The sequence below is a fragment of the Musca autumnalis genome, unplaced genomic scaffold (genome assembly GCF_047663935.1).
Source record: "Musca autumnalis isolate F117 unplaced genomic scaffold, ASM4766393v1 scaffold_5, whole genome shotgun sequence".
NCBI classification, from domain to species: Eukaryota; Metazoa; Arthropoda; class Insecta; order Diptera; family Muscidae; genus Musca; species Musca autumnalis.
In genome coordinates, this window is record NW_027412088.1 from 154,513,391 (window position 1) to 154,538,726 (window position 25,336).

At 32.7% G+C, this 25,336-nt stretch overlaps 2 protein-coding genes across 16 annotated transcripts in view; one reads left to right on the forward strand and one right to left on the reverse strand.

The window, feature by feature from the left end:
* Positions 1–25,336, forward strand: part of Tab2 (TAK1-associated binding protein 2) — a 175,294-nt gene that overhangs the window by 93,341 nt on the left and 56,617 nt on the right. The gene's annotated exons all lie outside the window — the stretch shown is intronic.
* The window catches only part of LOC141405464 (uncharacterized), a 73,592-nt gene that overhangs the window by 3,691 nt on the left and 44,565 nt on the right, over positions 1–25,336 (reverse strand). Inside the window, exons 1-3 of one of the 4 annotated variants that reach the window (XM_073989830.1) lie at positions 5,100–5,180; positions 3,160–3,248; positions 3,015–3,092 (exon numbers count right to left, since the gene is read on the reverse strand). In XM_073989830.1, coding sequence (XP_073845931.1) covers positions 3,015–3,092; positions 3,160–3,244 — 163 coding nt within the window. In that variant the 5' untranslated portion in view covers positions 3,245–3,248; positions 5,100–5,180. Of the gene's footprint in view, positions 1–1,815; positions 2,054–3,014; positions 3,093–3,159; positions 3,810–5,099; positions 5,181–25,336 lie in introns of those variants that run through there. The other 3 variants (XM_073989831.1, XM_073989829.1, XM_073989832.1) reach the window with 3 other exon arrangements.

Genomic DNA, 25,336 nt, shown 5'->3' on the forward strand with positions numbered 1-25,336 from the left:
CCATCGTAATTGAGGCAGCGAATGTAAGTTGCTTCAACAAAAAACAAAGTGATTCAATAGCAGGCCTTAAAGTGAACTTATCCAAAATTTTGTGTGGGAGGTACGGAATCGAGTGGACAAATATAGTCCATATTCGAACCTGATCTATATCTGGTAGATATTATGAGAATGTGTAAAGTATGGACCAAATCGGTCACTCCCATCAAGAGTTATACTGCCACAATTTTCCGAATATTTTTGAACTTTTGTGGGGTAGGTACCTGAAGGAGTGGACCGATATGGCTTATCTACGAATTTAAAATAAGTTTGGACAAAATATTACGAAAGCCAAATTTTGGACCGAATCGGCAGATCCGTTCGAGAGTTATCTTGCGCTCCAACCACTACACACGGTGTAACAGGGTTTTTTGTAACTTTCAGGCTATTTTCTCAGGAAGTATGGACTTGCCCCTAATAAAACTTACAGGGTCGTATACAGGACAGCGAATACAACTTGCGTAAACAAAAATCAAAGCGATTCGAGAACAGGTCCTAAACTGAACTTTTCCGAAATTTTGTGTGGGAGGTACCCGAAGGAGTGGACCGATTGAGTCCATATTAGAACCTCATCTAAGTATGGTAGAAATTACACGATGTGTACAGTATGGACCAAATCGGTTATTCCCTACAAGAGTGCGTACAAGTTTTGCGACAATTTTTGAACATTTGTGGGGGAGGTACCTGAAGGAGTGGACCTATATGGCCCATCTTCGAACTTAAATCGATTCTGCACAAAATATTTCGATAGCCAAAATTTGAACCGAATCGATTGATCCGTTCGAGAGTTATCGTGCGCACCATCCAGCCAGACAGGCAGACGGACGGACATTGCTAGATCTACTCAAAATTGTCTGAAACGGATATCGTACAAACATACTTGGGGTCTAAAACCATTATTTCTATGAGGCACATTTTTGGTCGTATCAAAGTGTAAATACCCTCTTTAGCCTAAAGGCTGAGGGTATAAAAATATACAATAAACAGCGTGATAGAGGCATTTTACAGCAGTAGAATGTTCTGAAGAGTTGTGTAGAACATTTCAGCGAATATTTTTTCCAAAGAAAACAATACGGAAAATTTTACAGTTTTGGAGATACGGTGCCAAATATGTAGAAATTATGGAAATTTTAAATTGCTCTGTTCCAGAACCTGCAACAAGCTACTATTTTTTACTACGATAACATTTTTTCCCTTATGTTATCGGAAAAAATAGTAGAAATTAGTAGATTCTTGCAGTTCTGGAACAGACCATTAGATATATTATACATTTTGAATAAATAAATGCAGTTTTTAAAGATGATTTTTTCGTCAAATATCTTCCTCTCACCCTTATCTACAAGTTTGCTGCAGACGTCGAAACGTGGTTCCTATTGGTTTCGGAGATATAGCTCCGATTTGTTTAAAAAAGTCAATATTTAGCCCTGTATAGATGGGGCTATAAAATCCGAACTGGATCTGACAAAACAAAACCCAACTAGGGTTTTTTCGTTTGGGTCTGTACTTATATAAAATCCATAGGAGAAGTTGTTTGCACGCAATTACCCTAAAAATGTTGCACAGTGTAATGGGAACTGCTTGAAGTAATTGCTTTTGGTCTGTTCCAGAACTGCAAGAATCTACTAATTTTTACTATTTTCTTCGATAACATAAAGGGAAAATTGTTATCGTAGTAAAAATTAGTAGATTCTTGCAGGTTCTGGAACAGAGCATTTTTTTCTTATTGAAATATTGTTTTTACTGGCAATATTTTTCTACAATGAATTTTTGGAAAAGTACCTGCATGTATCTCCAAGAAGTATACAGTTGGGATTTTTGTGGACTCCAATACACATCCAAACCACAGTAGTCTATGACATCCAGAGATCATGTTTCATAATCGATATATATTGAAAATTCATGAAAATTCCACTTTTGAACGTTTTTGTGATGCAGCTTTTTTCATTCTTACAAAGAGTTAAAATGTAAACAAAAAAATGCTTACATTAGAGTTGTATAGTTCATGAACGAACTACTTCAATTGAACGATTCATTGAAAAGAGCGATTGAACTGTATCAGTCAATGTAGTTCAACGAACGACTCCCAATCATGTCAACGCATAAGATAACGCCGTCGTCTATGTTGTTGGATACATTTGTAATTTCGCTAATTTACGAAATTTGTCGGTAATTTTGCAATCAAAATAAAGTTATCGCTAAGTTCCACCGATAGAAAGATGTTGTCAACATATATTTGAAGTTTTTATGCATAATTTTGCGTTTCAATTTTACCGACATTTGTTTCAAAAAATGAGTTGAAATGAGAGAATAGCATTACTGCGCTGTTAAACTAGATCCTTCAAATGAACTAGATTGTACAACTCTAGTTTACATGTCACCCATGGAACCATGCATTTATCAAGTAAAAAGTCACACCAAATAATAGGTCTGTTTGTTAACTTCGCAATTAAAACGTACTTTCATGAACAAATTTTTGGGTTATCGAACAGAACTTATGTATATATTTATATCCCATCAAGGCAAATTTATAGAAGGTAGTTGCACGAATTACAACAACTAACAATTTTACAAAAACAACATTTTTGTTTTTGAAAATAAAATGTCAATGGAAATATTGAACAATAGGGTCTTTCTAAAAAAATGTAAGTGTGAACATAAACACATTATGAAAATCCTATAAAATGGAACAAATTTGAATCAAAATGTAATATTAAATCTTTCAGAAATGTCGGAGGTCCTTTTTATTACACTCTTAGGATGAAACTAGCCATGTTTTGGAAGCCAATTTTTAAATTTATAATTTCAGGAATATACCCTATTAAATTTTGAAAACTTAATTTACAAAAAAAGTAAAAAGGCAGCTGATTGTCACTTCTACCTTCTATAAATATGCCTTGTTCCATGTGAATCAATGTTTTGTTCCTCTTTCCACAATTTGTACTTCGTTATTTTCAAATTTCAGATACATGTATATTTACCTTTAATTTCTTTTTGAAGCACTTTGTTGTTTTCCGTGCACAGTTCATTGACCTTTCCCTGTAACGTATTGACAGTTTCTAAAATAAAATATTTAATTGGTATTTGATAATATATTGCATTTAATTGTCATCTGGCAATATTTACCTGTTAATATGTCGATCTTTTTGTTTATTTCCATGAGAAATTGCAACGTTGATTTTGGTGTCATTTTTGGATTTTGCTGACTCATTTTCCTAGATGATATAGAAAAATTAATGTAGAATTGGAAAAAGTACTCCTCCATTTCTATAAGGAATCATCATTATTTTTGTTAAATTTTTTAGATCATGGATCTGTTCTGCACTGCTGGTTGAAAGATTTTCACTAAAAGCAATGCCAACATCTAGTGAATTTACAGGATAATAGAAAAATGGTTTGAGGTTTAGGAATTCTTTTCCATCAAAATTGCCATTTTCGTACAATTTCGATATAACGAGGTATGAGGTATTGCCTACGCAGCATAAATTATCCGGAGATGTGGTTTTATAAAGAAATCCATTAACATATATTGATTTAACTCGACCTTTTTTAATAATAACATCTTTTTCTTGTGGTGAAATAAGTATGTCCTTGTTGTAGAATTTCTTGTATATTTGCTGCGGGATGTGTTTAGGAATTTTTATACTTTTCTTCAAAACGTTCAGAAAATTTTCAAAGTCATACGCCGAAAATTCCATTAAATTGCCAAATTTGCTGTGGCATTCCGCAATATGGAGCATATTATGTATATTGTACGACAAATACTCCTCGCCGTAGAATAAACCGAAGTTTTGGACAAATTGTTGAAACATATTTGATGCATTTATTGGAGATATTGATGAACTGTATGTTGTTCTTCCGACGAATATCCTATAACCAACTGATAGCAGACAGAAATGTTGATAAAAATCTTCATCAACGAAGTCTTTTAAAAGAACAATTCCAGTGTATAGAGCTAGTTGTCGAAATTCAACTGATTTCCATCTACTTAATTCGTCAAGTGCCCTTGGTTTTCTGCAAAACTCGGCAGTTATATAAGGAGAGAATGATAGCAACATACTGGACATGGCTGATTTTTTCGTGGCATTAATATCTTGAGTTGTGTTCTTAGTCATTAAAAGATTTAAAATTTTTTTCGTGACACCCAAATCTAAGAGGTGCATACAGTCGAGTGGAAATTGGGTAACCATCTGTATACCCAAAGATTCCAATTTTGATTGGCACTGTATAGTAAGAGGCTTATGATACGTAATGTCAATCCTATTTTTAAAGTCCTCATCCGTTCTTTTCGGACCCACAGATGATGAAAAAACAGTTCGGTTTCTCAAACGCGTTCCCTCTTGTAGACAACGGTGACATCCATTTAATGCGTTGTGTGATTTTGTTCCACAAATGAAAGATTTTGCTGGAGTATCGCATACAAAGGCGCGTATGGATACTGTAAATCTACCTTCATCATTTATTCTCCGAATTTCCTCCACAAAGTCGTGCAAATAAGTATCGACATTTAACGGCTTTTGTTTTCCGACATAAGTGCCGACTAAAAAAACTCCAATCAAAGGTTCATCCACAACCTTACACAGAATTGGCCACAAACCTACAGCTGAACTTTTGTAAAGTGGAAGGCCATCTATTCCCACATCCAAATTCACCACAGACTTCTCTTCTATAATGTTCTTCACCTTTTCTAGTTGCTGTTGTATACCTAAGTGCACATATTGTCCTGGAGCCACTGTCCTGGTTACACACTTTTTATTCTTCTCAAGCAAACCATTTACGCTGACCGGTACGTTCAAATTTTCTTCCTTCAATATTTTCAGAAGGCTATTGCAGCACTTAACACTTGGAGCATACTTTAAAAACCACTCTCTTAGTTTTTCTTGCAACGGAATTGTCCTTGATTCCATAAATGTTTCGGACTCCACTTGCATTGGCTCCTCACTTGGTATTGGCTCCTCATTTGACATTGGTTCATCACTTCCTCTTAAATTTTGCAGCATTTCAGCCATTCTTAGTTTTTCTTTTCTTACATTTCTCTTATAAGTACTTTTCGAACTCATAATTACCTTTTTAGTAAAATTGAAATTTTGAAGTTTTAATTTGTTTCCTTTTTGCTTAATCGCGCTTTTTTCTTTAATGTTCGTTTGTTTGTAGTGCATACTTGGTTTGGTTACTCATAAGTAACCAAATAAGAGTAACCAAATATGCAAATATGTCTCCAAGAACCATTAATAAGGTAGCAGCAAACATAAGACTTATGAAAAATATTTTTTGAAAGTAAAATGATAAATATTATTTTCAAAAACAAATTTAACAAAACAGTGTTATAGCTGGTTTACATTTGCGACTTTTTCGTGATTTCGTTGGGTTTTTCGTAACTTCATGCGAAATCCAGCAACATTTTTCATGATTTGATATATAAGAATGAAATAATCTCATTTCGTGATTTCAGCAAAATCAACATCGTAATCGCAGTGCTAATGGTATACAACCAAAAGTTGCAACACTTTTCATGTGGCACAATGAAACAGGTAGATGAATCGGTGAATTGTTTCAACAAAAAAATTGTGACACTTTTTTAATAAAACTGACTATTTTTACATGGTATGTTCCAGAATTTGCAATAATCTACCAATTTTTACTACAATAAAATTTTTCCTTATGTTATCGGAAAAAATATTAAGCATTAGTGGATTCTTGCAGTTCTTGAACATATCAACAGTTGTTGTGACCTTATATATTTTCACAAAATAAGGTTACCTTATTAATATCCTTTAAATGGTATTGGGTAATCATGAACTTGGTACATGGGTATTTGTTTACTTCAAGTGACACATGAAAGTTGCATTACAGAAAAATAAATAAAATCAAGTAACACCTCTCCAGGCGAAAGGCAACTTAATATAGAAAAAATAAATAAATAAAATCTGATGTTTCTTTGGAATAAACAACAATAATGGTTTGTAAGTATTTTCTATCTTTTGACTTTCCCAAAATTGGCCTGCTTAAATTTTATAATTATCTTATGAAAGTTAAAGTTTGTTCCTGCGCGCACGTTTGGAGATGATTTATTTTACTGGAGACTTCTGACCCAGAGTGACAAGATTAATGGTTAGTATCACTTTATTGTATGAATTTTGCTTGCTCAGTCCTATTGACCATTATTATCTCCAAGCAGATGGATTTTTTGTTGATGACGGTTCCGAGGTGGACAATATGGCGCATTGAATAAAGGCTATACATTTCAAACTCCATTGGCTGTTCCTGTCTCATGGATGTGGGTGTTTTAGGCGATTATTGGCAGAACGCAGATTACTCCTATTACTTTTTTAAAGACTTCCTGTGTAGTTGATAATTATGTCACAATTACAGTGTATTCACATTCCACACATTCTTCCACAGTTTTTAAAAATATCGTACATGGAACTGTCTCGTTTAATACTGCGCTGTTTGGAGGCGTTTTATAAATGCGTATCTCTCTTAATCATGTTTAAAATAAAAGTCAATCAATAAATTTCAATCATAAGATGGACATTCACCTTGTGGGATGTGTAAGACAAAATTACCACTGGGTTTTAAACCCATGCCTGTATTTTCGAGTCCCCGATAACATAAGATTTGAATTTTTATGTGAATAAAAACAAATATATGCACTTATACAACACTTATACAACGACGATTATTTAATAAATAGATCTTTAATAAGGAATTACAACAGAATTTTTCTGCATTAATTCAGCAAGTAAGCAAATAAAAAGTCTGTTCCAAAACTCCAATAGTCTGCTGTGCTGACAGATATGTCCCTCAACCTCGGAACTAAAGAAAATAAGCAAACACAATACTTCTGATGTCTATAGAGTTTCGAGCCCTTGGCCCAATTTCTAAAAAAGATGAGTCCTTTATCTGGACTATTTTCTAAATTTGTAACCGGAAGCAACCAAGCCCAGAAGAAAATATACGATTTGTAAAGGTTACTATCATTGAGAGTTATCTTTTTAAATTTTTCTTTAAATTTTTTTTTGATTCTTACAGGATCTGGAACAGACCTTTGCAAGAATACACTAATTTTTACTATTTTCTTCGATAACAAAGGAAACAAGTAAAAAAACGTTAAGTTCGGCCGGGCCGAACATTTTATACCCTCCACCATGAAATACTTATATATAGAATAATTGGTTTCCTTTCTGTTGCGAGGTAATAATAATTGGTCTGAAAACGTAGACAAACGTCAAAGTACCTGGAATCGAGTGATGGCTATTTCAAAACGTGCACCTATGTCCATATTTTTTGGTGGAGGAGTTCCTTGATCAATGAGAATCCTAAATGTCTATTTATAGCTTTTTCGGTCTGAAAATTTAGCTAAAAACGTCAAAATAGGTGAAATCGGGCGGTACAGTGAACCGGTATAGCACATCTTCGAACTTGATCTAAGTTCAGACTCAAGTCATATGTGTACAAATTTTCAGCTCCCTATTTCAAGTCGTTCGGAAGATAGCGTGATTACAACAGACGGACATGGCTAAATCGACTTAGAATTGTACGCTGATCAGGAATATATAGACTTTATATGGTCGCAAATGATTATTTCGATGAGTTACAAACGGAATGACATACTTAATATACCCTCCATGGTGGAGGGTATAAAAGTGTTATCGTAGTAAAAATTGGTAGCCTTTAGCTGGTTCAGAACAAAATTTTCAATGTACTATATCGTCACCATAAATGCCGGAAGACGTAACCCACAAAAATAAAACTTTACAGGAGAAGCAAAAAACTTTATAAAATGAAAAACTGTTTTATAGAATATCAATCTTATGATGGCGAGTATTTGGAGTATTATCAATCATGTACGAATGGGAATAAGGAATGAAACTAAAACGGCGAAAACGCTTGGTTTTGGGATCCGTCATTACAACAACATCTGCAATTTTATCCCATTTTCTGAAAAACCATTTCTTAAATAGGATCCTTATTTTTCAACGTAGAAGCTTGAAATTTTGCCAGATCATGTATTTTAGCTTAATGTATCAGATTCCACCAAAAAACGAATTTTGATTTTCATGTCGGTTACGTCTTCCGGCATTTATGGTGACGATATAATAATTAAACTGTAAACAAATATATTACTAATGTTGGTTATAATAAAAAATAGTGTTTCATCTAAAATTCTGTGATATTTTTCTATATACGTAAACAAAAACACAAAATACATCTCTATTGGATCCATGGAATGAGTTCAAATGATGGTGAAAAGATCGGATCTTTCATGTCATCCATGGAATGAGTTCAAATGATGGTGAAAAGATCGGATCTTTCATGTCATCCATGGAATGAGTTCAAATGATGGTGAAAAGATCGGATCTTTCATGTCATCCTTTGAACCAATGCAAAAGATGACATGAAATCACGTCATCTCATAGAACTCCTTCCTCAAAATTTTGCTGGGTATATTCTATGAGTTTAGTTAAGTATAACTGAGCTCTTAATGTATTGGATTATTGCACCAGTTTTATTCTGTATGGCTTCAAACATTAATTTGAGTTTTTCTCGAATCAGGCAAATTGCGTATGGAACACTTAAGCATGACACCGACGACATAGTGACGTTACTTTAACCGGTTCGCCTCATAATGTACTTACGCGGCTAATTTTTTATTTGACCTTTAGATCGCGATATCTCGAAAATGGTAAGTCTTTTTTAAGAATCATAAAGACCAATCTTGTAGACGATTATTGAATCTACAACTTTTACTTTAGCGAGCTTTTGCTTAGTATTAGCGTTTTTGAGAAAAATTAAAAAAACTGAATAATGCCTCCAAAAATGACCTTTGACCCCGAATAACTTGTTTTGCACACATGGGATCGATGGGGACTTTTAGGACGTTGCTTCTAACGGCCAACCCTAGCTCTCCACCAAAATTCAGCTTTGTGGGAATTTTTGCTATTTCCCCCTTATACGCATGTCTATTTTGACCGGACTAAATATCATGGGCATCTCAAATGATCGAGTCCATTTGATTTTGCATGAAGAACTACAGATGAAAAAGCTTTCTGCAAGATGGGTGCCGCATTTGTTAACTGTAGATCAAAAACGTATAAGAATGAACATTTCTCAAGCTAGTTTGGATCGTTTTAAGCGAAATAAAATGGATTTTAAGCGTTGTTTCATGGATCCACCGCTATACTCCAGAGACAAAAGAACAATCCAAACAATGGACTGAAGCTGGAGGAAGTGCCCCAAAGAAGGAAAAAACAATTCAATCGGCTGGTAAGGTTATGGCAACGGTTTTTTGGGACTTCAAAGGTATTTTATTGATTGACTATCTGCAAAAGGGTAAAGCAATAAATTCAGAGTACTATTGCAACCTTTTGGATCAATTAAATGTACAAATTCGAGAAAAACGTCCTGGCTTACAACACAAAAAAATAATTTTTCATCAAGACAACGCACCAGCGCACAAAAGTGTTTTAACAATGGCTAAAATCACCGAATTAAAATACGAGTTGCTTGACCACCCACCTTATTCTCCTGATTTAGCTCCCAGTGACTTTTACTTGTTCCCAAATCTAAAAAAATTTCTTGCTGGCAAGCGTTTTACCTCAAATGAAGATGCAATTACAGTTGTAAACCACTATTTTGAAGACCTTGAGGAAAACTATTTTAATCAAGGGATAGAATTGCTAGAAAAGCGTTGAACTAAGTGTATTGAAGTTTCAGGAGAACTTTCATTGATAGCCTAAGAAGTTTCCGAACCGCCCTCGTAAATCTCCAATGAATGTCCAAAGTGCACAAACAACTTATTGAGGAACACTTCTTTGGGAATTCTCCAAAAACCATAGATTTGGTAATTTTTGCAATACATTTATTATCACCTCAAAGTAGAGATTTACACAAAAACCGTATAGGATTTGCATAAATTGTTGCCATAATCGAACAACTAATATGATTTTTTTTGCAATGTTGGTCTTTGCAATACATTTGTTGTCTAACTTTATGTGTCATACAGAGCTGTCTATCAATTGGAATGAGCTTTATATTATGGAGAAGGAATTTGTAAACACAGGTTAAAATTTTAAAAAATAAATTAATTTAAATACAATTAATTATTTATTTTATTTTTATAAATTTACTTTAGTGCAATGGTGAGCAAAATAGGAAAAGAGAAATTTTAAGGGAGAATTAATACATAATTTTTCTTGTTGTTTCATTACATATTTAAACATTTTTAAGCACTAATGTTACCTAAAATCGTGCTACAAATGAATTATTAAAGAATTATTACAAAACATACTTAAACGCCCAAGTGTTGTTGAATTAATTAAATTATGTAAGAGTATTTTACAGAAACCAGCAGTGGATGGCCGTGCACATCATTGCTTTAGTGAGAGCACTGAAATAGAGAGGAAAATACAATGACATGCAGATCTCTCTGTGTTGCAATAATTTTAAGTTTATACGTTTATCAAACAATGAAATTAATCAAAACACAAAACAAAAATTGACATGGAACTTTTATTTTGCAATAATAACTAATTAATATTAATATATTCTTAGCACTTCACTGTCATACATATGAAGAGAATTTGTCACGTAGCTCTCTCTATTTGTTACAATCAGCGGTTGTTTAAATAGTATGTTTTTCACATAAATGCCCGCACAAGAATATAAATAAATAAAAAATTACATTTTAAATAAAAATGAGTTAATTGCATGGACAATATAACATTAATTCTATGAACTTGATTTCTGTTGTATTTTTAACACTAACCTGTCATACTTGTGAGAGTTAAACAATGAAGAAGAGTTAAAGGAGGAAATTTAGCTCTCTATGAATTGTTAACATAAACTGCATTTTACAACTTTTGCAGAAAATGGGCCTCTAAAACAGAGGTGCTCATTTCTTCACGGTAGCGAAAATTGAGATTAAGCATTATTCGTTGTTTGGCCAGCAACGGATAAACACATTTTCTAGAGTTGGGCAATCTAGTTCCCGGAGCGGATCGATCTTTCTAGTTCCTTTTCCTTCGTTCCAAATACATAGTTCCAAGAGCGATATAGTTCCATGAATCTATATGAATTATCGTTCTTTTTGTTTCCTTCGTTCCAAATAGTTCCGAGAGCGATATAGTTCTATGAATCTTTCTGAATTATCGTTTGGTGGAATTGACATAATAATAAATGAATTGCAGCGCTGTAACGCGCATGTAATTTACGTTTATTTGCCAATGTGGCAGAATCTGAAAACTTAACACAACGAAAAAGGATCGACGTAGGTGATAAATTAAAGGAACGAGATGAACAAAAGGAACTCTATAAAAGCAAGAGCTGGATATAGTTCCAATAGTTCCTTATTCGGAATAGTTCCTTAGAACTAGTTCGTTCCGGAACTACACAACTCTAACATTTTCAATTTGAGCACCCCTGCTGTAAAATAAAGAATAAGAATAATTTTTTGAATGACTTCCCTGCAAACATTTCTCAAAATTGTGGACGATTTTTTGCTCAGATAAATTTATAACATATGTGACCAAGAAGAGAGCGACTTAAATGCGAATGTTAAAAGAGAACGCATTTATTGCAAATGTATTAGTAAATTGGTAAGTCAAACAAGCTGTTGAACAACACAAATCAAAACATTTGTTCTCTATGTTACGCTCTTTGTTGGCAGCAATGTGTGTAAATTGCCGAAAATCATCGGCACCGCCGTGATAAGCTTGAACGCATATGCTTTATAATATCTTTCCTATGCATTTATAGCTTTGTTCCTTTACCTTTTTAATAGTAAAAGTAGCGATGCTTCGATGCTTCGACGGTGTAACAAACCTGCCGCTTTCTCAACAATTATTTCCCTGAAGATGACTGAAGAATACAGTCGAAATATTGGAATAATAAAAAGAAAATAAAAATTAAAACCCCAATTCTTTTAATTTTGACTTTAAGCCAAAAGAACCAAAACGAATATATTTCATTATGTTTCTTTTTATCTTGCTTTGACAGTGCGCGTGGTTTTCCTTTTTTTTTGGCTTAATTGTCAAATTAGCAGTTTCACAGATTTTCCACTTTTTACACCAGGGATGCACAAAGAGAATCGGACACATTTTCTCTTAAATATTTCATACTGCATTTTTGTTGGCTTTTCTTAACTTTTTTATGTTTTAAAACTTTAATTGTATTCTAAAATAGTAAAAGTTGCATATTGTTTAACACTATTTATAAAACAATGTGTATATTTTTGATTGTACTTGTGTCAATTATGGCTGAGATTAAGAGTAATCGACGCTAGAGTACTGTTTTGTTCACTATTGTTTTACACCACGAAATCTGTCGAGCAGCATGCTCTCTCTTAAATTTTGCCTCAAGTTTTGCTACTTTTTAGGGTTAAGGAATGCTTTCCGAGTTAAAAATGGTAAAACTTCAACGTAAAGGAGCAAAGCTTATGTATGTCAACAAAATTGATTTCCTTTGTATTTTTAACATCACCCAGTTGAGAGTAAATAATGGAGGGAAAGTTGATATTGTCATAATTGAGTTGTCAAAGTCATATACATAACTCAATAAACTGAAATCAGCTGTTGTGATTACCGTCAAAATAAAAATTAAGTATATCAATATAGCTATTTATTTTGGAAAACTTTTAAAACAGCAAATCCAAATGTTTAACATGCAATGTTTTCATTGAGAATATCATTGTATTAAAGTAAGTGTATGGAGGGAGACATATGAGTACCACCACTCTTTTTGGCATTGATCAGAAGTTTCAAATTAATCTTATGCATATTGCCAAAAATAACATGCGACGAACTTATTTATTTTTACGTTGATTCCATATATAAATAAAGATCACGCAGAAATGTATTGGTTCTCGCAACTAAAACAAGACAAGTTTAACGCATCATCCATTGTTACAAATGCTTTGTTCCATAACCTGAAAGAACTCTAAATTGTTCCATTAAAAATGTTAAAAGTTTACCAAGTTTTGTGTTGGTAATAAGGCCTGTTTTGAGGCAAAAATTAATAGCGGTGGACTCATAAAATGTTTAAATAAATCGTGTAAACATTTTTATAAAAGATGGTGAATGTTTCTTTAAAGAAAATTTCTTTTTAGTCTAAAACAGATGTTTTTTGTGTTTAATATTTCCTTCACCAAACCAAAAATTAAAAAGAAAAATACAAAAAAGTGATATAACTCAAAAAATGAAAAAATCGCAACATGGTATATTATGTAGTTGATTCAGAACCCTTTTCTGACCCAAACGTTTTGAAGAAAATTATATCTTAAAACAGGAAGTACACACTGCCACCATTCTATTGAATATCATATTGAGGTATTTGGTTATTACTAAACTCTTACAAATTGCCTTTAAATTCTTCTCTTAGTTCTAATCTTTTTTTAATACTTTTATTTTGCCTTCGAAATTTTGATTTTGAGTTCGAATTATACCGCGAGTTTTTAATATTTTTAAAAATGAATTGCATATCCCTATAATTTGAAATGTTCTTTCTTCAAGTCAAATTAGATAACTCGCTTTATTAAAAGTGCAATAATCGACTTTTTGGCCTGAAAACCTGTCCAAACAACCTATAGTGCAGGGTTGGGATTCCTGCACTAAATCCCCTCACATGAAGCTTGTGGGAAATTGTTATGTGGTTCTATTTCCCGATGTTGGATCTACCAAGACCAAAATTGTCAGATTATGTTATTTTGCTGAAAGATCGGTAGGTAAATTCCGTGGTTGAAATGTCTAATGTTTTTTCTTTATAATGTATATTATTCTTTCAACAACCGCAATAGTAGATATGGTAATGGTAAATAAAGTACGCGTTAGGGCTTACTACTTAACTTCTAGAGCTTCTTTGTCCCCAAAAGTAACCCATGCTTACAATAATCTTCTGCACGAGAGTCTCAAAAAGTTTACATGGTTCCAAGGACGCTTTACTTTTACAGTAGATTGCTTGATAGCCTTTTAAATGACCGCTCGGAAAATCTGAGTACGCATGGAATTACTATCGCCCGAGCAGAAAATATCTCTTAAGCTTTTCGATTAGCAATCATGGTATGCACATGGTATGTCGTGGATTCGACCCCCAGGCCAGGCACATCAAATTTCCTACGGTGGCAAAATACCCCTCAGTGATGTTGGCGACATTTCCTGAGTATTTCAGCCTTGTAAAACTTCTCTACAAGTGGTGTCTTAGGACACGCCGTTCGGACTCGGCAATAAACAGTAGGTCCCATACCATTGAGCTAATATGAATCGGGGTGCACTCATTGATATGAGAGAAGTCTCCCTTGTCCCATCTGGGATATTTGTGGAACAATTATTATTATATCATTGAGATACACTATATTTTCTCCAATGATCAGTTCTGTCATGATATACCATGCTTATCGCCTTGTGGATTTGGTCAGCTTGTGCAATCACCTTGAATGTTGTGGCCTTCCGGATAGTTCGCTGATGAAATAAAATTTCAGCATCCTGTATTCGTTCACCTAGGTTTTGGCTTCTCTGCTGGCCTCATATTCATTATCAATACAAGTGGTGTAGAAAGTTTGGTTGCATCGTTTAAACACATATAAAGACTGAAGCCAGGTAATAAAGGATTTTGAAACCTCCTAATTGCGTGTTTTGTGGATCTTTCGAACACTTGGTCATTTTGCTTTATCTACTTGGAAAACATTCAAACGGATGCAGTCACACAGACAGTACATATCCTTGGAGACCACACTCCATCAATCACAACAGAATAACGCCAGGTAGCTGCTAAGACAAATGCTAGAAGATCAGATTCGGATCGATCATTACAAATTTTTAGATTTTAATATAAATTTTGTTCGCGTAGCCGAGATTTGTTCCTGTCCATAGGAGATAGTTTTAAATCCAATGTCGGTTATTTATGAAAAAACATTCAATTTAAACAAAATTTATGTAAAAACCAAGGGGTTTCTTGAACTTTCGAAGCTTATATCTCGGGAAGTATGGGCTTCCTGCTCATGATATAAACATTTCAGTTCGAAACGAATCCAGTCCAAACATTAAACTTGCTTCATTAAAATATCGGAGCAAGTTGAGCTGACTCGTTACGCGAAAAAAAAATTTTTAAATGTAAATTTTTCTTAAAGAGCCCGCCTTCGGCCGATCCGAGCGTGTCAGCTCAACTTATGCCAAAATTTCAAAACAATCCTCTAAAGGCTCTTAAACTGCACTTGAGCGAACACTAAGGTCTGTATAAGCACAGAAGTACCCTTTCTTTCAGAAAGTGTCTATAGAAGCACCCTTATCTTTCAGAAAGTATCTACAAGGTGGCGCAAAAGTAATCTTCCTATCAGAAAATGCTATAATTTTTGCGATTGGCCCCTAATGTCAGTCCTGTTTTGACATTTGTGTAGTAAACACATGTAAAATACACGTTAATAAACAATGTTACGCTACACTGCTCCAGAACGCGGAATATTGGTGACTATTTATTTGGCCAATAATCGGTCGGTGACTTTGGCACAACGTCAATTTCGTCGCAGACGTTTAGTCGCTTGCCTCGAAGAGACTGGCACAACACGTGATGCTTCCATGCATGGCAGACCCCGGAGTATCCGTTCTGCAAAGAATGTCATGGAAGCGCCGTCGACATAGGCCAGATGACGTGCCACGCAAATGGGTATCGGTTGACGGTCTTTACAGCGAATTTTGTTACTAGATTTGAAGATGTTTCCGTACAAAGTCCAGACGGTACATCAGCTGTTAGATGCTGACCGCCAATCGCGTCTAACATACGATCAAGCCATCCTTAATCACCACCAACAGGAAGATGATTTTTCATCAAAAATAATCCTGAGTGATGAGGCGCTCCAGACTTCTTTTTGTGGGGCTTTTTGAAGTCGCCGGTTTATGTCAACAAGCCTCAGACTCTTTCAGCTCTTAAAGACAATATCCGACAAGAATGTGAGGACCTATCGCCAGAAGTTTTGGCCAAAGTGATGGAAAATGGCATAAAAAGGGCTCAAAAGACAATAAACTGTGGCGGCGGCCATTTATCTGATATAATATTCTCGACTTGATGTAAAAAAAATTAAAAGACCAAATAAAAATAATCCACAAGAAAAATCAAAGTTTTTCATTTTTTTTTTTAAATTACAGCCAAAAAACTTCGGAAGATTACTTTTGCGCCACCTTGTATATTGAAGCACCCTTTCTTTCAGGGAGCGTCTTTACTTCAGAAATGTTCGCCCAAACATACATACATTAATATATTTTCAAGCCATTATTTCGATGAGGTACATTAGCTGAAAGGCTGAGGGTATAAATACCTGTCCTGTCTTATCTAGTTGCCAGCATTGTTTATTTATAAGTTCGATGGCTTTAGATGTACCTTTGTTTGGTGAACTTAATAAATGCATACATATTTAAATGTTTGTGACGTTGTTTTCGTTGTACTGCTTTTTGGTAAAATAAAATTCCACAATAAAGAAAGTGGGCAAATGATTGATCGCATATGTACCAATCATAAATCCTCATTTTTCAATTCTGGGATTCCACTCGTTATACTATAAACAATGCTAACATTTTCCTTGTCACAACCTCAAATCCATAAAATTCTCAATTTAATTTGTGGGCCTATAAAGAAGTTCATTGCCCCAAAATGTTATATTTTACCACAAGGATATAATTACTGCTTGTCATATCCACAAAGTGCTTAATTCGTTAGGCATCTAAAAAATTGTAGGAACCTTGCACACCCTTTTGTTTCGTTGATTATTTACGACATTCATTGGGATTTTCCCGGATTTGATGCTTTGTTTATACATATTTTCTATCAGGTTGCGTGTTGTTTGCACTCTTATCAATACACTCATGGGTTTAAGTGAGGGTATGGAATTTCCATAACTGTTAATCGTAAATAGAGGGTGACAGTGGGGAGATTTTGAAAAGGAGAACGGAAGTGTAACTATAACACCCTGTAAAATTTATAGAATTTATGGTATAAAATTTATACTACAAAATTAATACTATAAATTATTGTTAAAATGAAAGTATAATTTTGTGAGATCTCAGGGAATTCTGTCCCTGATAGAAAATCTGCAGAAGGTCTAATATCTATTGATACACTTCAAAAAGAGGTAATTGTAACATCCTTTCCTAAAGTAAAATAAGATTGAAGTCTTTTTTGAGATCTATTCTATCATAAATTGAAAATTCGAATTTCAATAAAAGATCCTTAGAAATTATTCTGAAAGAGGAAGGCCGTAAAGTGTTAAAGGAGGAATAACACACACTTGTGGAGGCTAATCTGCTTTTATTAATAAAAAATTCCAATTAGTACTTATCACATTACAAATCTCTTGATCGCCACCTACACAGATTCTAATCAGTACTTGACAAAATAGTTTAGACCATAATTGAAAACAAAACGAAAAAACCAACTGAATTTTGAACTCTACATTTCATCTAATCACATGGTCGTTTCAGTTTTATGGCATTATAATGCAGAACGAGCTAGACATTCTGTTTTTTTGGCACATGCATACCTACCAGCCATTAACAACAAAACTTCCCATTATTCCAATCATTTTCTGCAAGTTTACCAACTGCTTATCTTGGAATATTCTATTCAACTATCCAAAAACTAGGGGGAATTACTTACAAAATACGAAATAAAACAAGCCAACAACACAACATAGGTAGGTACTTTACGTTCAATTAAAACATGAATATATAATTGTGTGGCAATCATAAATTATAATTTATTTTCGATGTGAGCGTTTTGATAAGCGCGAGAGATAAGAGCACACACAGCTCACAACATACGTTTCATGATGAGCCTCGTATTATTTTTTATGGCGAAATTCTAAGAAATTTCTTATCGCCTGTGACACTTAATTTTTTTTATTGGTTGTTTGTTGTTGTTTTTGTTTTCTTTTTTTTGCTAAAGCGAAAACTGCAAAAAGTGTTTTTTGGAAATTAAGTTAAAATGGGTTGAATGGATGTTAATCGGATTGGTTGTTGTTGTTCTTGTCATGTTTGTTGATTCTTTTCCATTCTTTGTTTACTTTTTCACTTCCTATTGTCAAGGCTTTTAGGTTAGCTGTTGTTGTTGTGTTGAAGCAAGTTATTAGCAGTGTCGAGGAAATTATGATGTTTGGGGTTTATTTTTTGTTGGAGGTATTGACTTTTAAATAATCAATGGAGGTTACTATTCTGCTAAAAGTTTATGTACCACCAAATAGAAATGTTGTTTCAAATAAGATCGACAAATAATCGGTATCGCTGATGCTGAAGAGGTTAAATGTTTCAAAGGTAGCTTTGATACGGCCACATTCCTAGACATGTAGATAGAACCAGAACCTGATTAAGCAGAAAAGTACTGAATGGTTTTTGTTGTATCTGATAGCTGATGCATATAGCTTGGTAAATAGCCTTGAGAAGAAAATCGAACGCACAAACGAATCATATAAAGTTACAATAAAAACAACAACTGGCCATTGAAGTGTAATCTGTCCCTCCACTCCACTCTGTAGTTTATTCAGGCTATGGGAAAGATAAAGATGACTATGACAGTTGTGAACTTTAGTTTAGTACTGAGTTCCTAGATCGCCCGCATCTATGTTTTGGATGAATTAGCTTTCGAACGGTAAATTCATCGTTCATTATCCGTCGTGAACGGTGGTGAACATCATCGACAGAAGATTTTGTGCGACTTCATACTCTTCCTTCGCTATATAACACGGCGGGGATTTTTTAAAAAAAATATTTTTTCGAATACCAAAAACTTGGATATTAACAAAGTTTTGTTTTCGAATACCAAAAAACGTGCATTTAAAAATAAATATTTTTACAAGTAGCAAAAACTTGGTTAAAAAACAAATTTGGAATACCTAACCATAGATTTTTAAAAAAATATTTTGTAAAATATAAAAAATTTAATTTTTGTTGAGTACGTCGATATTTAATTTTTTTTGTTTAATATCAAAATCGTCTATTTTTAATTTTTTTTCTGGAATACCAAAAAACCTTGGAATTTTTAAAAATATCTTTTCGAACACAAAAAGGCTTTCTTTCGAATATCTAACCTGCATTTAAAAAAAAACGTTTTTTTTTTTTTCAAATACTTAACGTGGATTTTTTAAAAATATTTTTTTTTACTTAACGAGAATTTTTTCAAAAATATTTTTTTCTTCGAATATCAAAAACTTCGAATACCAAAAACGAGGATTTTTAAAAAATATTTGTTTTTATCGAATACCAAGAAAATCGTGGAGTTTTAAAAATATTTTTTCGAATACCATAAACGTGGATTTTTTAAAAATATTCTTTGAATACCATAAACATAGATTTTTTGAAAATATTTTTTCGAACACCATAAACATGGATTTTTTTTAAATATTCTTTCGAATACAATAAACGTGAATTTTTTAAATATATTATTTCAAATACCATAAAAGTGCATTTTTTAAAAAATATTTATTCGAATACCAAACAAGTGGATTTTTTAAAAAAATATTTATTCGAATACCAAACAAGTGGATTTTTTTTTAAAATATTTTTACGAATATCAAACACGTGGTCGTTTTAAAAATATTTTTCTTAGAACAACAAAAACGTGAATTTTTTTCGAAAAAACGTGAATTTTTTAAAAAATATTTTTTTCGAAAAACAAAAAGTGTATTTTTAAAAATATTTTTTTTTGAAAAACAAAAACATGTAATTTTTAAAAATTTAAAAAAAAAATTAAAAATTTACGTTTTTGGAATTTGACAAAAAATATTTTTTTTTTTTAAATTTACGTATTTGGTATTTGACAAAAAATATTTTTTTTTAAAAAATCAACGCTGTTGGTATCTGAAAAAAAAATTTTTTTTCTTCGAAGACCAAAAAATTTAGAAAAAATATTTAAAAAAAATTACATTTGACAAAAAATATATTTTTTTAAAATCCACGTTTTTGGTATTTGACAAAAAATATTTTTTAAAAAATCCAGATTTTTTTGGTTTTATATTGTTTGGCTTTAGATCATTAAAAAACGAAGTTTTTTATTTTTGTTTTAATTCTTTATTTATCCAATATTTCGATTACCGTCGGTAATCATCTTCAGGGATTTTTTGAAAAAAATCCAATCCAACCCAAAAAATATTTTTCAAATTAATCAAAGTTTTTGGTATTCGAAAAAAAAAATATTTTTTTAAAAAATCCACGTTTTTGATATTCGATAAATTTATTCTATGTCAATTAATTCAATAAATTTATTCTTAAAAAATTCACTTTTTTGTTTTTCGAAAAATATTCTTTAAAAACTCCACGTTCATGGTATTGGAAAGAATCTTTTTAAAAAAATCCAGGTTTTTTGGTATTTAGACAATATTTTTTAAAAATCAAAGTTTTTGCTATTTGAAAAAATATTTTTAAAAAACATGTTTTTGTTTTTGAAAAAAAACACGAATATTTTTGAAAAAGTCCACGATTCAGGTATTCGAAGGAATATATTTCAAAAATCTACGCTTTTGGTATTCGAAATCTATTTTTTTAAAAATTTATGGCATTCGAAAAAATATTTTCAAATATCCAGGTTTTTAGTATTAAACCAATATTAAAAAACAGGTTTTTGTTTTTGAATAAAATATTTTAAAAAAATCACGTTTGTGGTATTCGAAATAATGTTTTTTAAAAAATCTACGTTATTGATATTCGAAAAAATTCACGTTGTTGGTATTTTAATTTTTTTTTTTAAAGGATAGTCAATCTAAAAAAATATATGGGGATTTCTGAAAGAAATTAGGAAATTTTTCAAAAAGTGTTTTTTTATTTCCATTATTTTTTGCTGTGGTGATGCTGCAAAACATTTTAGTATATATTCAGATTTTTTGACTAAAGGTTCCAGAGATATTGCGCTTAAAAATGTCGCATTCTGTAAAAACTATATGCAATTTACATGATTAAATATTTAAAATCAATTCTTATCAAGGATAAAATTGATTTTCTTTCTTTGTATTAAACTACGATTAATTAGAAAATTTTCCTATTTGGTAGTCGGATTCGAATAATTACTATTAATACAGGGTTTTATTTAACTTGCTTTGGTGTCGGTTTACTTCAAATCTAGTAACTCTTTTTTTCACACAGTTGCAGTTGACCAATCGAAATAAAACTTTGCACACTTTTCAGATTTGGATGACATGAATACATGAATACATGAATATGAAAACAAAACCAATATGGGTCCATTTTTTCTTATATTTTATGGATTTTATCTACATTTTCGACCTAAATTGGGTATAATTTTGTTATGATGTTCTCAGTGATCAAAAAATGTAATTATTGAAAAGTTAAAAATAAAAATAATTAAAAAAATTAAGTTACAGTGAGTGAAATTTTGGGAAAATCTATTATATGTACGTAGGACTTTTGGTATTGAAAGCGGGCTATGTAGGTCCACGCTTTCGTATAGCCCCCATACAAAATGACGCGTGACGCGTCGTCGTTTTAAGGATTTTTTAAGATATTTGTCCCATTTAACCACCGAATTGGCTGTAATTTGGTATTTTGTGTCTCCAGAGACCAAAAAACATTCCTACCAAAGTTTGTTTATATAGGTCCACGTTTTGGTATAGCCCCCATATAACGCCCCATATAAAGTACGCGTCATTTTAATATATTTTGAATGTATTAGTCCTATGTGACAACAGAATCGGTTGTAACTTAGTATTTTGTGTTTCCAGAGGCTAAGAAATATTTCTTCCATAAAATGTTTATATAGGTCCACGTTTTGATATAGCCCCCATAGGACGATATCTCCCGATTTTCGGTATTTTGAAGGCTTTGGCCTCATTATCACACCGAGATGGCTGAAATTTGGTATTTAGTCTTCGTTGGGGGTATAAAACTTTCCACCAGAAATTTGTAGGTATAGGTCCACGCCATCATATAGCCCCCATAGAACGGTACCTTCCGATTTTCGGTATTTTGAAGGTTGTGGCCACATTAATCCACCGAAATGGCTGAAATTTGTGGTGGAGGGTATAAAAAGTTCGGCCCGACCGAACATAACGCTTTTCCTACTTGTTTTAATTATATTTTATTTCTTAATATTTTAAAATTTGTCAATACAATTTTTCCTTTATACCAATGTAAAACATATATTCCACGAAGGAATGTAGTGATCCATTCCTTCAGGTACCTCCTCCACAAAAGTTCAACATTAGTCATGGTGATCACGACAACATTCTTATTTTATTAAGCTACTGGAATCTTTGAAAACTTCTTTTGACACGAAAGTATTTATTCTAAAAATTATAAGAAACGTGTTTCTTTAAAGAAAATGTTATATTTTTCCATAATATGCCTGAGACAAATTCCCAACCAAAAATTTCCAAGCTTGAGCAACTTGAATGTAGTGGCCGGATTTGAATTTTTTTCCACAAAAAGTTTACAAAAATTAAGTTATATATGTATATATATATATATATATATATATATATTGGCGTAGTTAGCATACAGAGAACTAGCTGTGTACAAAATGTCAGAATTTTCTGAGTCCGGCCACTACATTCATCTTATGCCGTTTTATTAAAAAAGTACTGTTTTAATTCACCTTGTATCCAAGTGCCATTATAAACCCCTTTATAGCACACACACTTGTGTTTATATTATTGTATTTCTGATGGGCCCACTGCCGACATTGTTGGTAATAAGAATGACATTGACGGTAAAAAGATAACATGGCTTCATTTTTTAATGTTTGTTGTCAAAACAAAAAATTCATTATCCAGTACTTGAAGAGTAAACAATGCAGAAACCACATTGGGCCATTATCTATCGTGGAATATACAATTTCGAATTATGACAATTTATTTTTGTATTCAATAAATTGAGCGTTAAAATTGTTTATGGTTGTCGCAGGCGGCAACATAGAGCTACATACACTGCACCCCGGTTATCTACCTCTCTGCTTAACTGCCTTTCCCGTTTAATTGCCTCACAACTTAAATCCCCAAAGTTTTTTCATATAAATGAGTTCAAACTTTCCCGGTTAACTACTTTTCTATAAGTACCCAATTCGGATATTTGCCCGTCAAATATTTTCCCCAAAAGGAACATACAATAATACTTTTATCGGTTTATTTCCCACGCTGGTGTATTTCTGAGATAATCAATTTCGATGTCTACGTGAATTGTGATGAAGATGTCCAGTGATATGTTATGCTCACTGATCACTAAATTTCTTATGGGTTAAATAATATAACTTATGTATTTTTCGACTTGAAATTAACTATTCTACTATACACCGTTTAGTTTTTTGACGATTATGTTCTAATTGTTGTCATTTTTTGTAAGGTTGAGATGAGATTTTTATAAATACCCATATGAGGTAGCTATGCGGGATTTTCGTAACTGCCTTTCACGCATAACTGCCTCATTTTTTTCGAATTTTATGAGAGGTAATTAACCGGGGTGAAGTGTACATATATTTCCGGTGAAAAGGTTAAAGCATTTGGTGAGGAGGAGGCAGAATAGCGGCGTATGAAGGGGAATGCTACGGCTTAGGATTTATCTATCTTTTCTAGAAATATTGCAGTGTTATAATATTTTTGTTGTCGTATCTTCTTTTTTATATTTGGTACCACCAATGGCGTGTGTTGGGTTATTTATTATTATTTTTTTGTTTCGAAATATATAAGAATTTAATTACTTTATTAATAGAATGTTATATATTTTTTGTTTGTTTTATTTATCTATGAACACAATACAGATTAAAAATATATTTTAATGTTAGATCCTATCCTATCCCTCTCCTAATACCACCACCATATCTTAACGGCTAAATACCATTGTCGATGGTTTATATTTTTGCAAGACACAAAACCAAAAACAACAAGAACCCGAACTGTAAAGAAAAATTGTTCTATAAAAATATTATAATGACGTCAGTTCGGTATTTGACTGACGTCCGAAATTCCATAAAACGCCTCTTCAAGTCGGAGTGGCGCGCGAGAAAAACAAAAATATACACAGAAAAATGATAATGGTGTTTTCTTGTTTTTTTCTTTACTAATTTTCTTGAATTTGTTATTTCTTTTCTTTTGTCTTTTTTTATTTTGTTTTTCATAATCTTGATTTTTCTTTTGTTGGATTTTATTTAAATATAAATTTTTTTCTGCATTGAATATTGTACTTTCTCTTTAAGAGATCTCACTTACGATAAAAGAGATAATTTCCTGTGAGAAATTAATTGAAATCTCATTAATAACAAGTGAGACAAATGATATCTTCATTAAATCGGTGATGTTCTAAATATTTGGGTATTGGTAGAGGTGATAAGAGAGTATTTTCTCTTCTAAATCAGAAAAATATATTACAGAGCATCTGTGTTTTAAAATTAGCATTTTCGTCACAACAAATCACAAGAATTCCCTCCTTCTTATATTTGTTTTGCTTTTTATCTATGATTGGACTCTCTAGTTTTCCAATATTAATTCGCATTTTGTGAATGTTGTACTCTTATGTTTGAGTAAAGATTTAGTAGTGCTTTTATGTTGTAAATAAAAGACTTATTGATAAATTAACAAACTTAAGCAAGATTTATTCTGTTTAATTCTGGAAACTGAAATACGTTACAATAGTTGATGTGCGTGTTAATACTTGTGGTGTAATACAATGGCTGTGTTGTCTGAATGAATGAAAGAGACTGACTGAGTGAGAAAGAGTATAGCATGAGGGTAGCAAGTGTGTGTGTGTGTATGTCACTGATGGGCAAATTGCGAGAGACTCATGTATTTTTTACACTTTTGTGTGTGAGGCAGAGCATTTCTGCCCATCAGTGGTGTATGTATAATAACAATGATGCCTAGTTTCTGATTGTTTACAGTAGAACCCTAACATCTCCCTTTTTGAGACTTCTCGGGGGTCCGGGATACTGGCTGTACAGGGTTTCTTCGAGAAGTGATGCGTTGTGGGTGCATAACCGGTGATGATGGTGGAGTTGTGAAATCTTCTTCCATTGGTGGACTAATGTTGAAGTCTTCTAGTAGGATTTGAAGAGGAAGATTATCATTTTGCTCTGCAGGTACATTTTCATCGGTTTCTCTTGGTCTGAGTTGATCTGCGTGAGATCTCACAAGAATTTGTCTCTTATCCACTTGAATGAGAGTGTTGTAGGTAACATTTCCCACTTTGTTGATAATTTCACCTGGAACCCAGTAGCTTTTATTACCTTTGAAGTGTTTAGCGTAGACAAGATCTCCACTGATGAAATTTCGTTGTTTTGTACCATGTTTCCGGTTGTATTGTTTCTCCATTTGAATGTTTCTCTCTCTGCT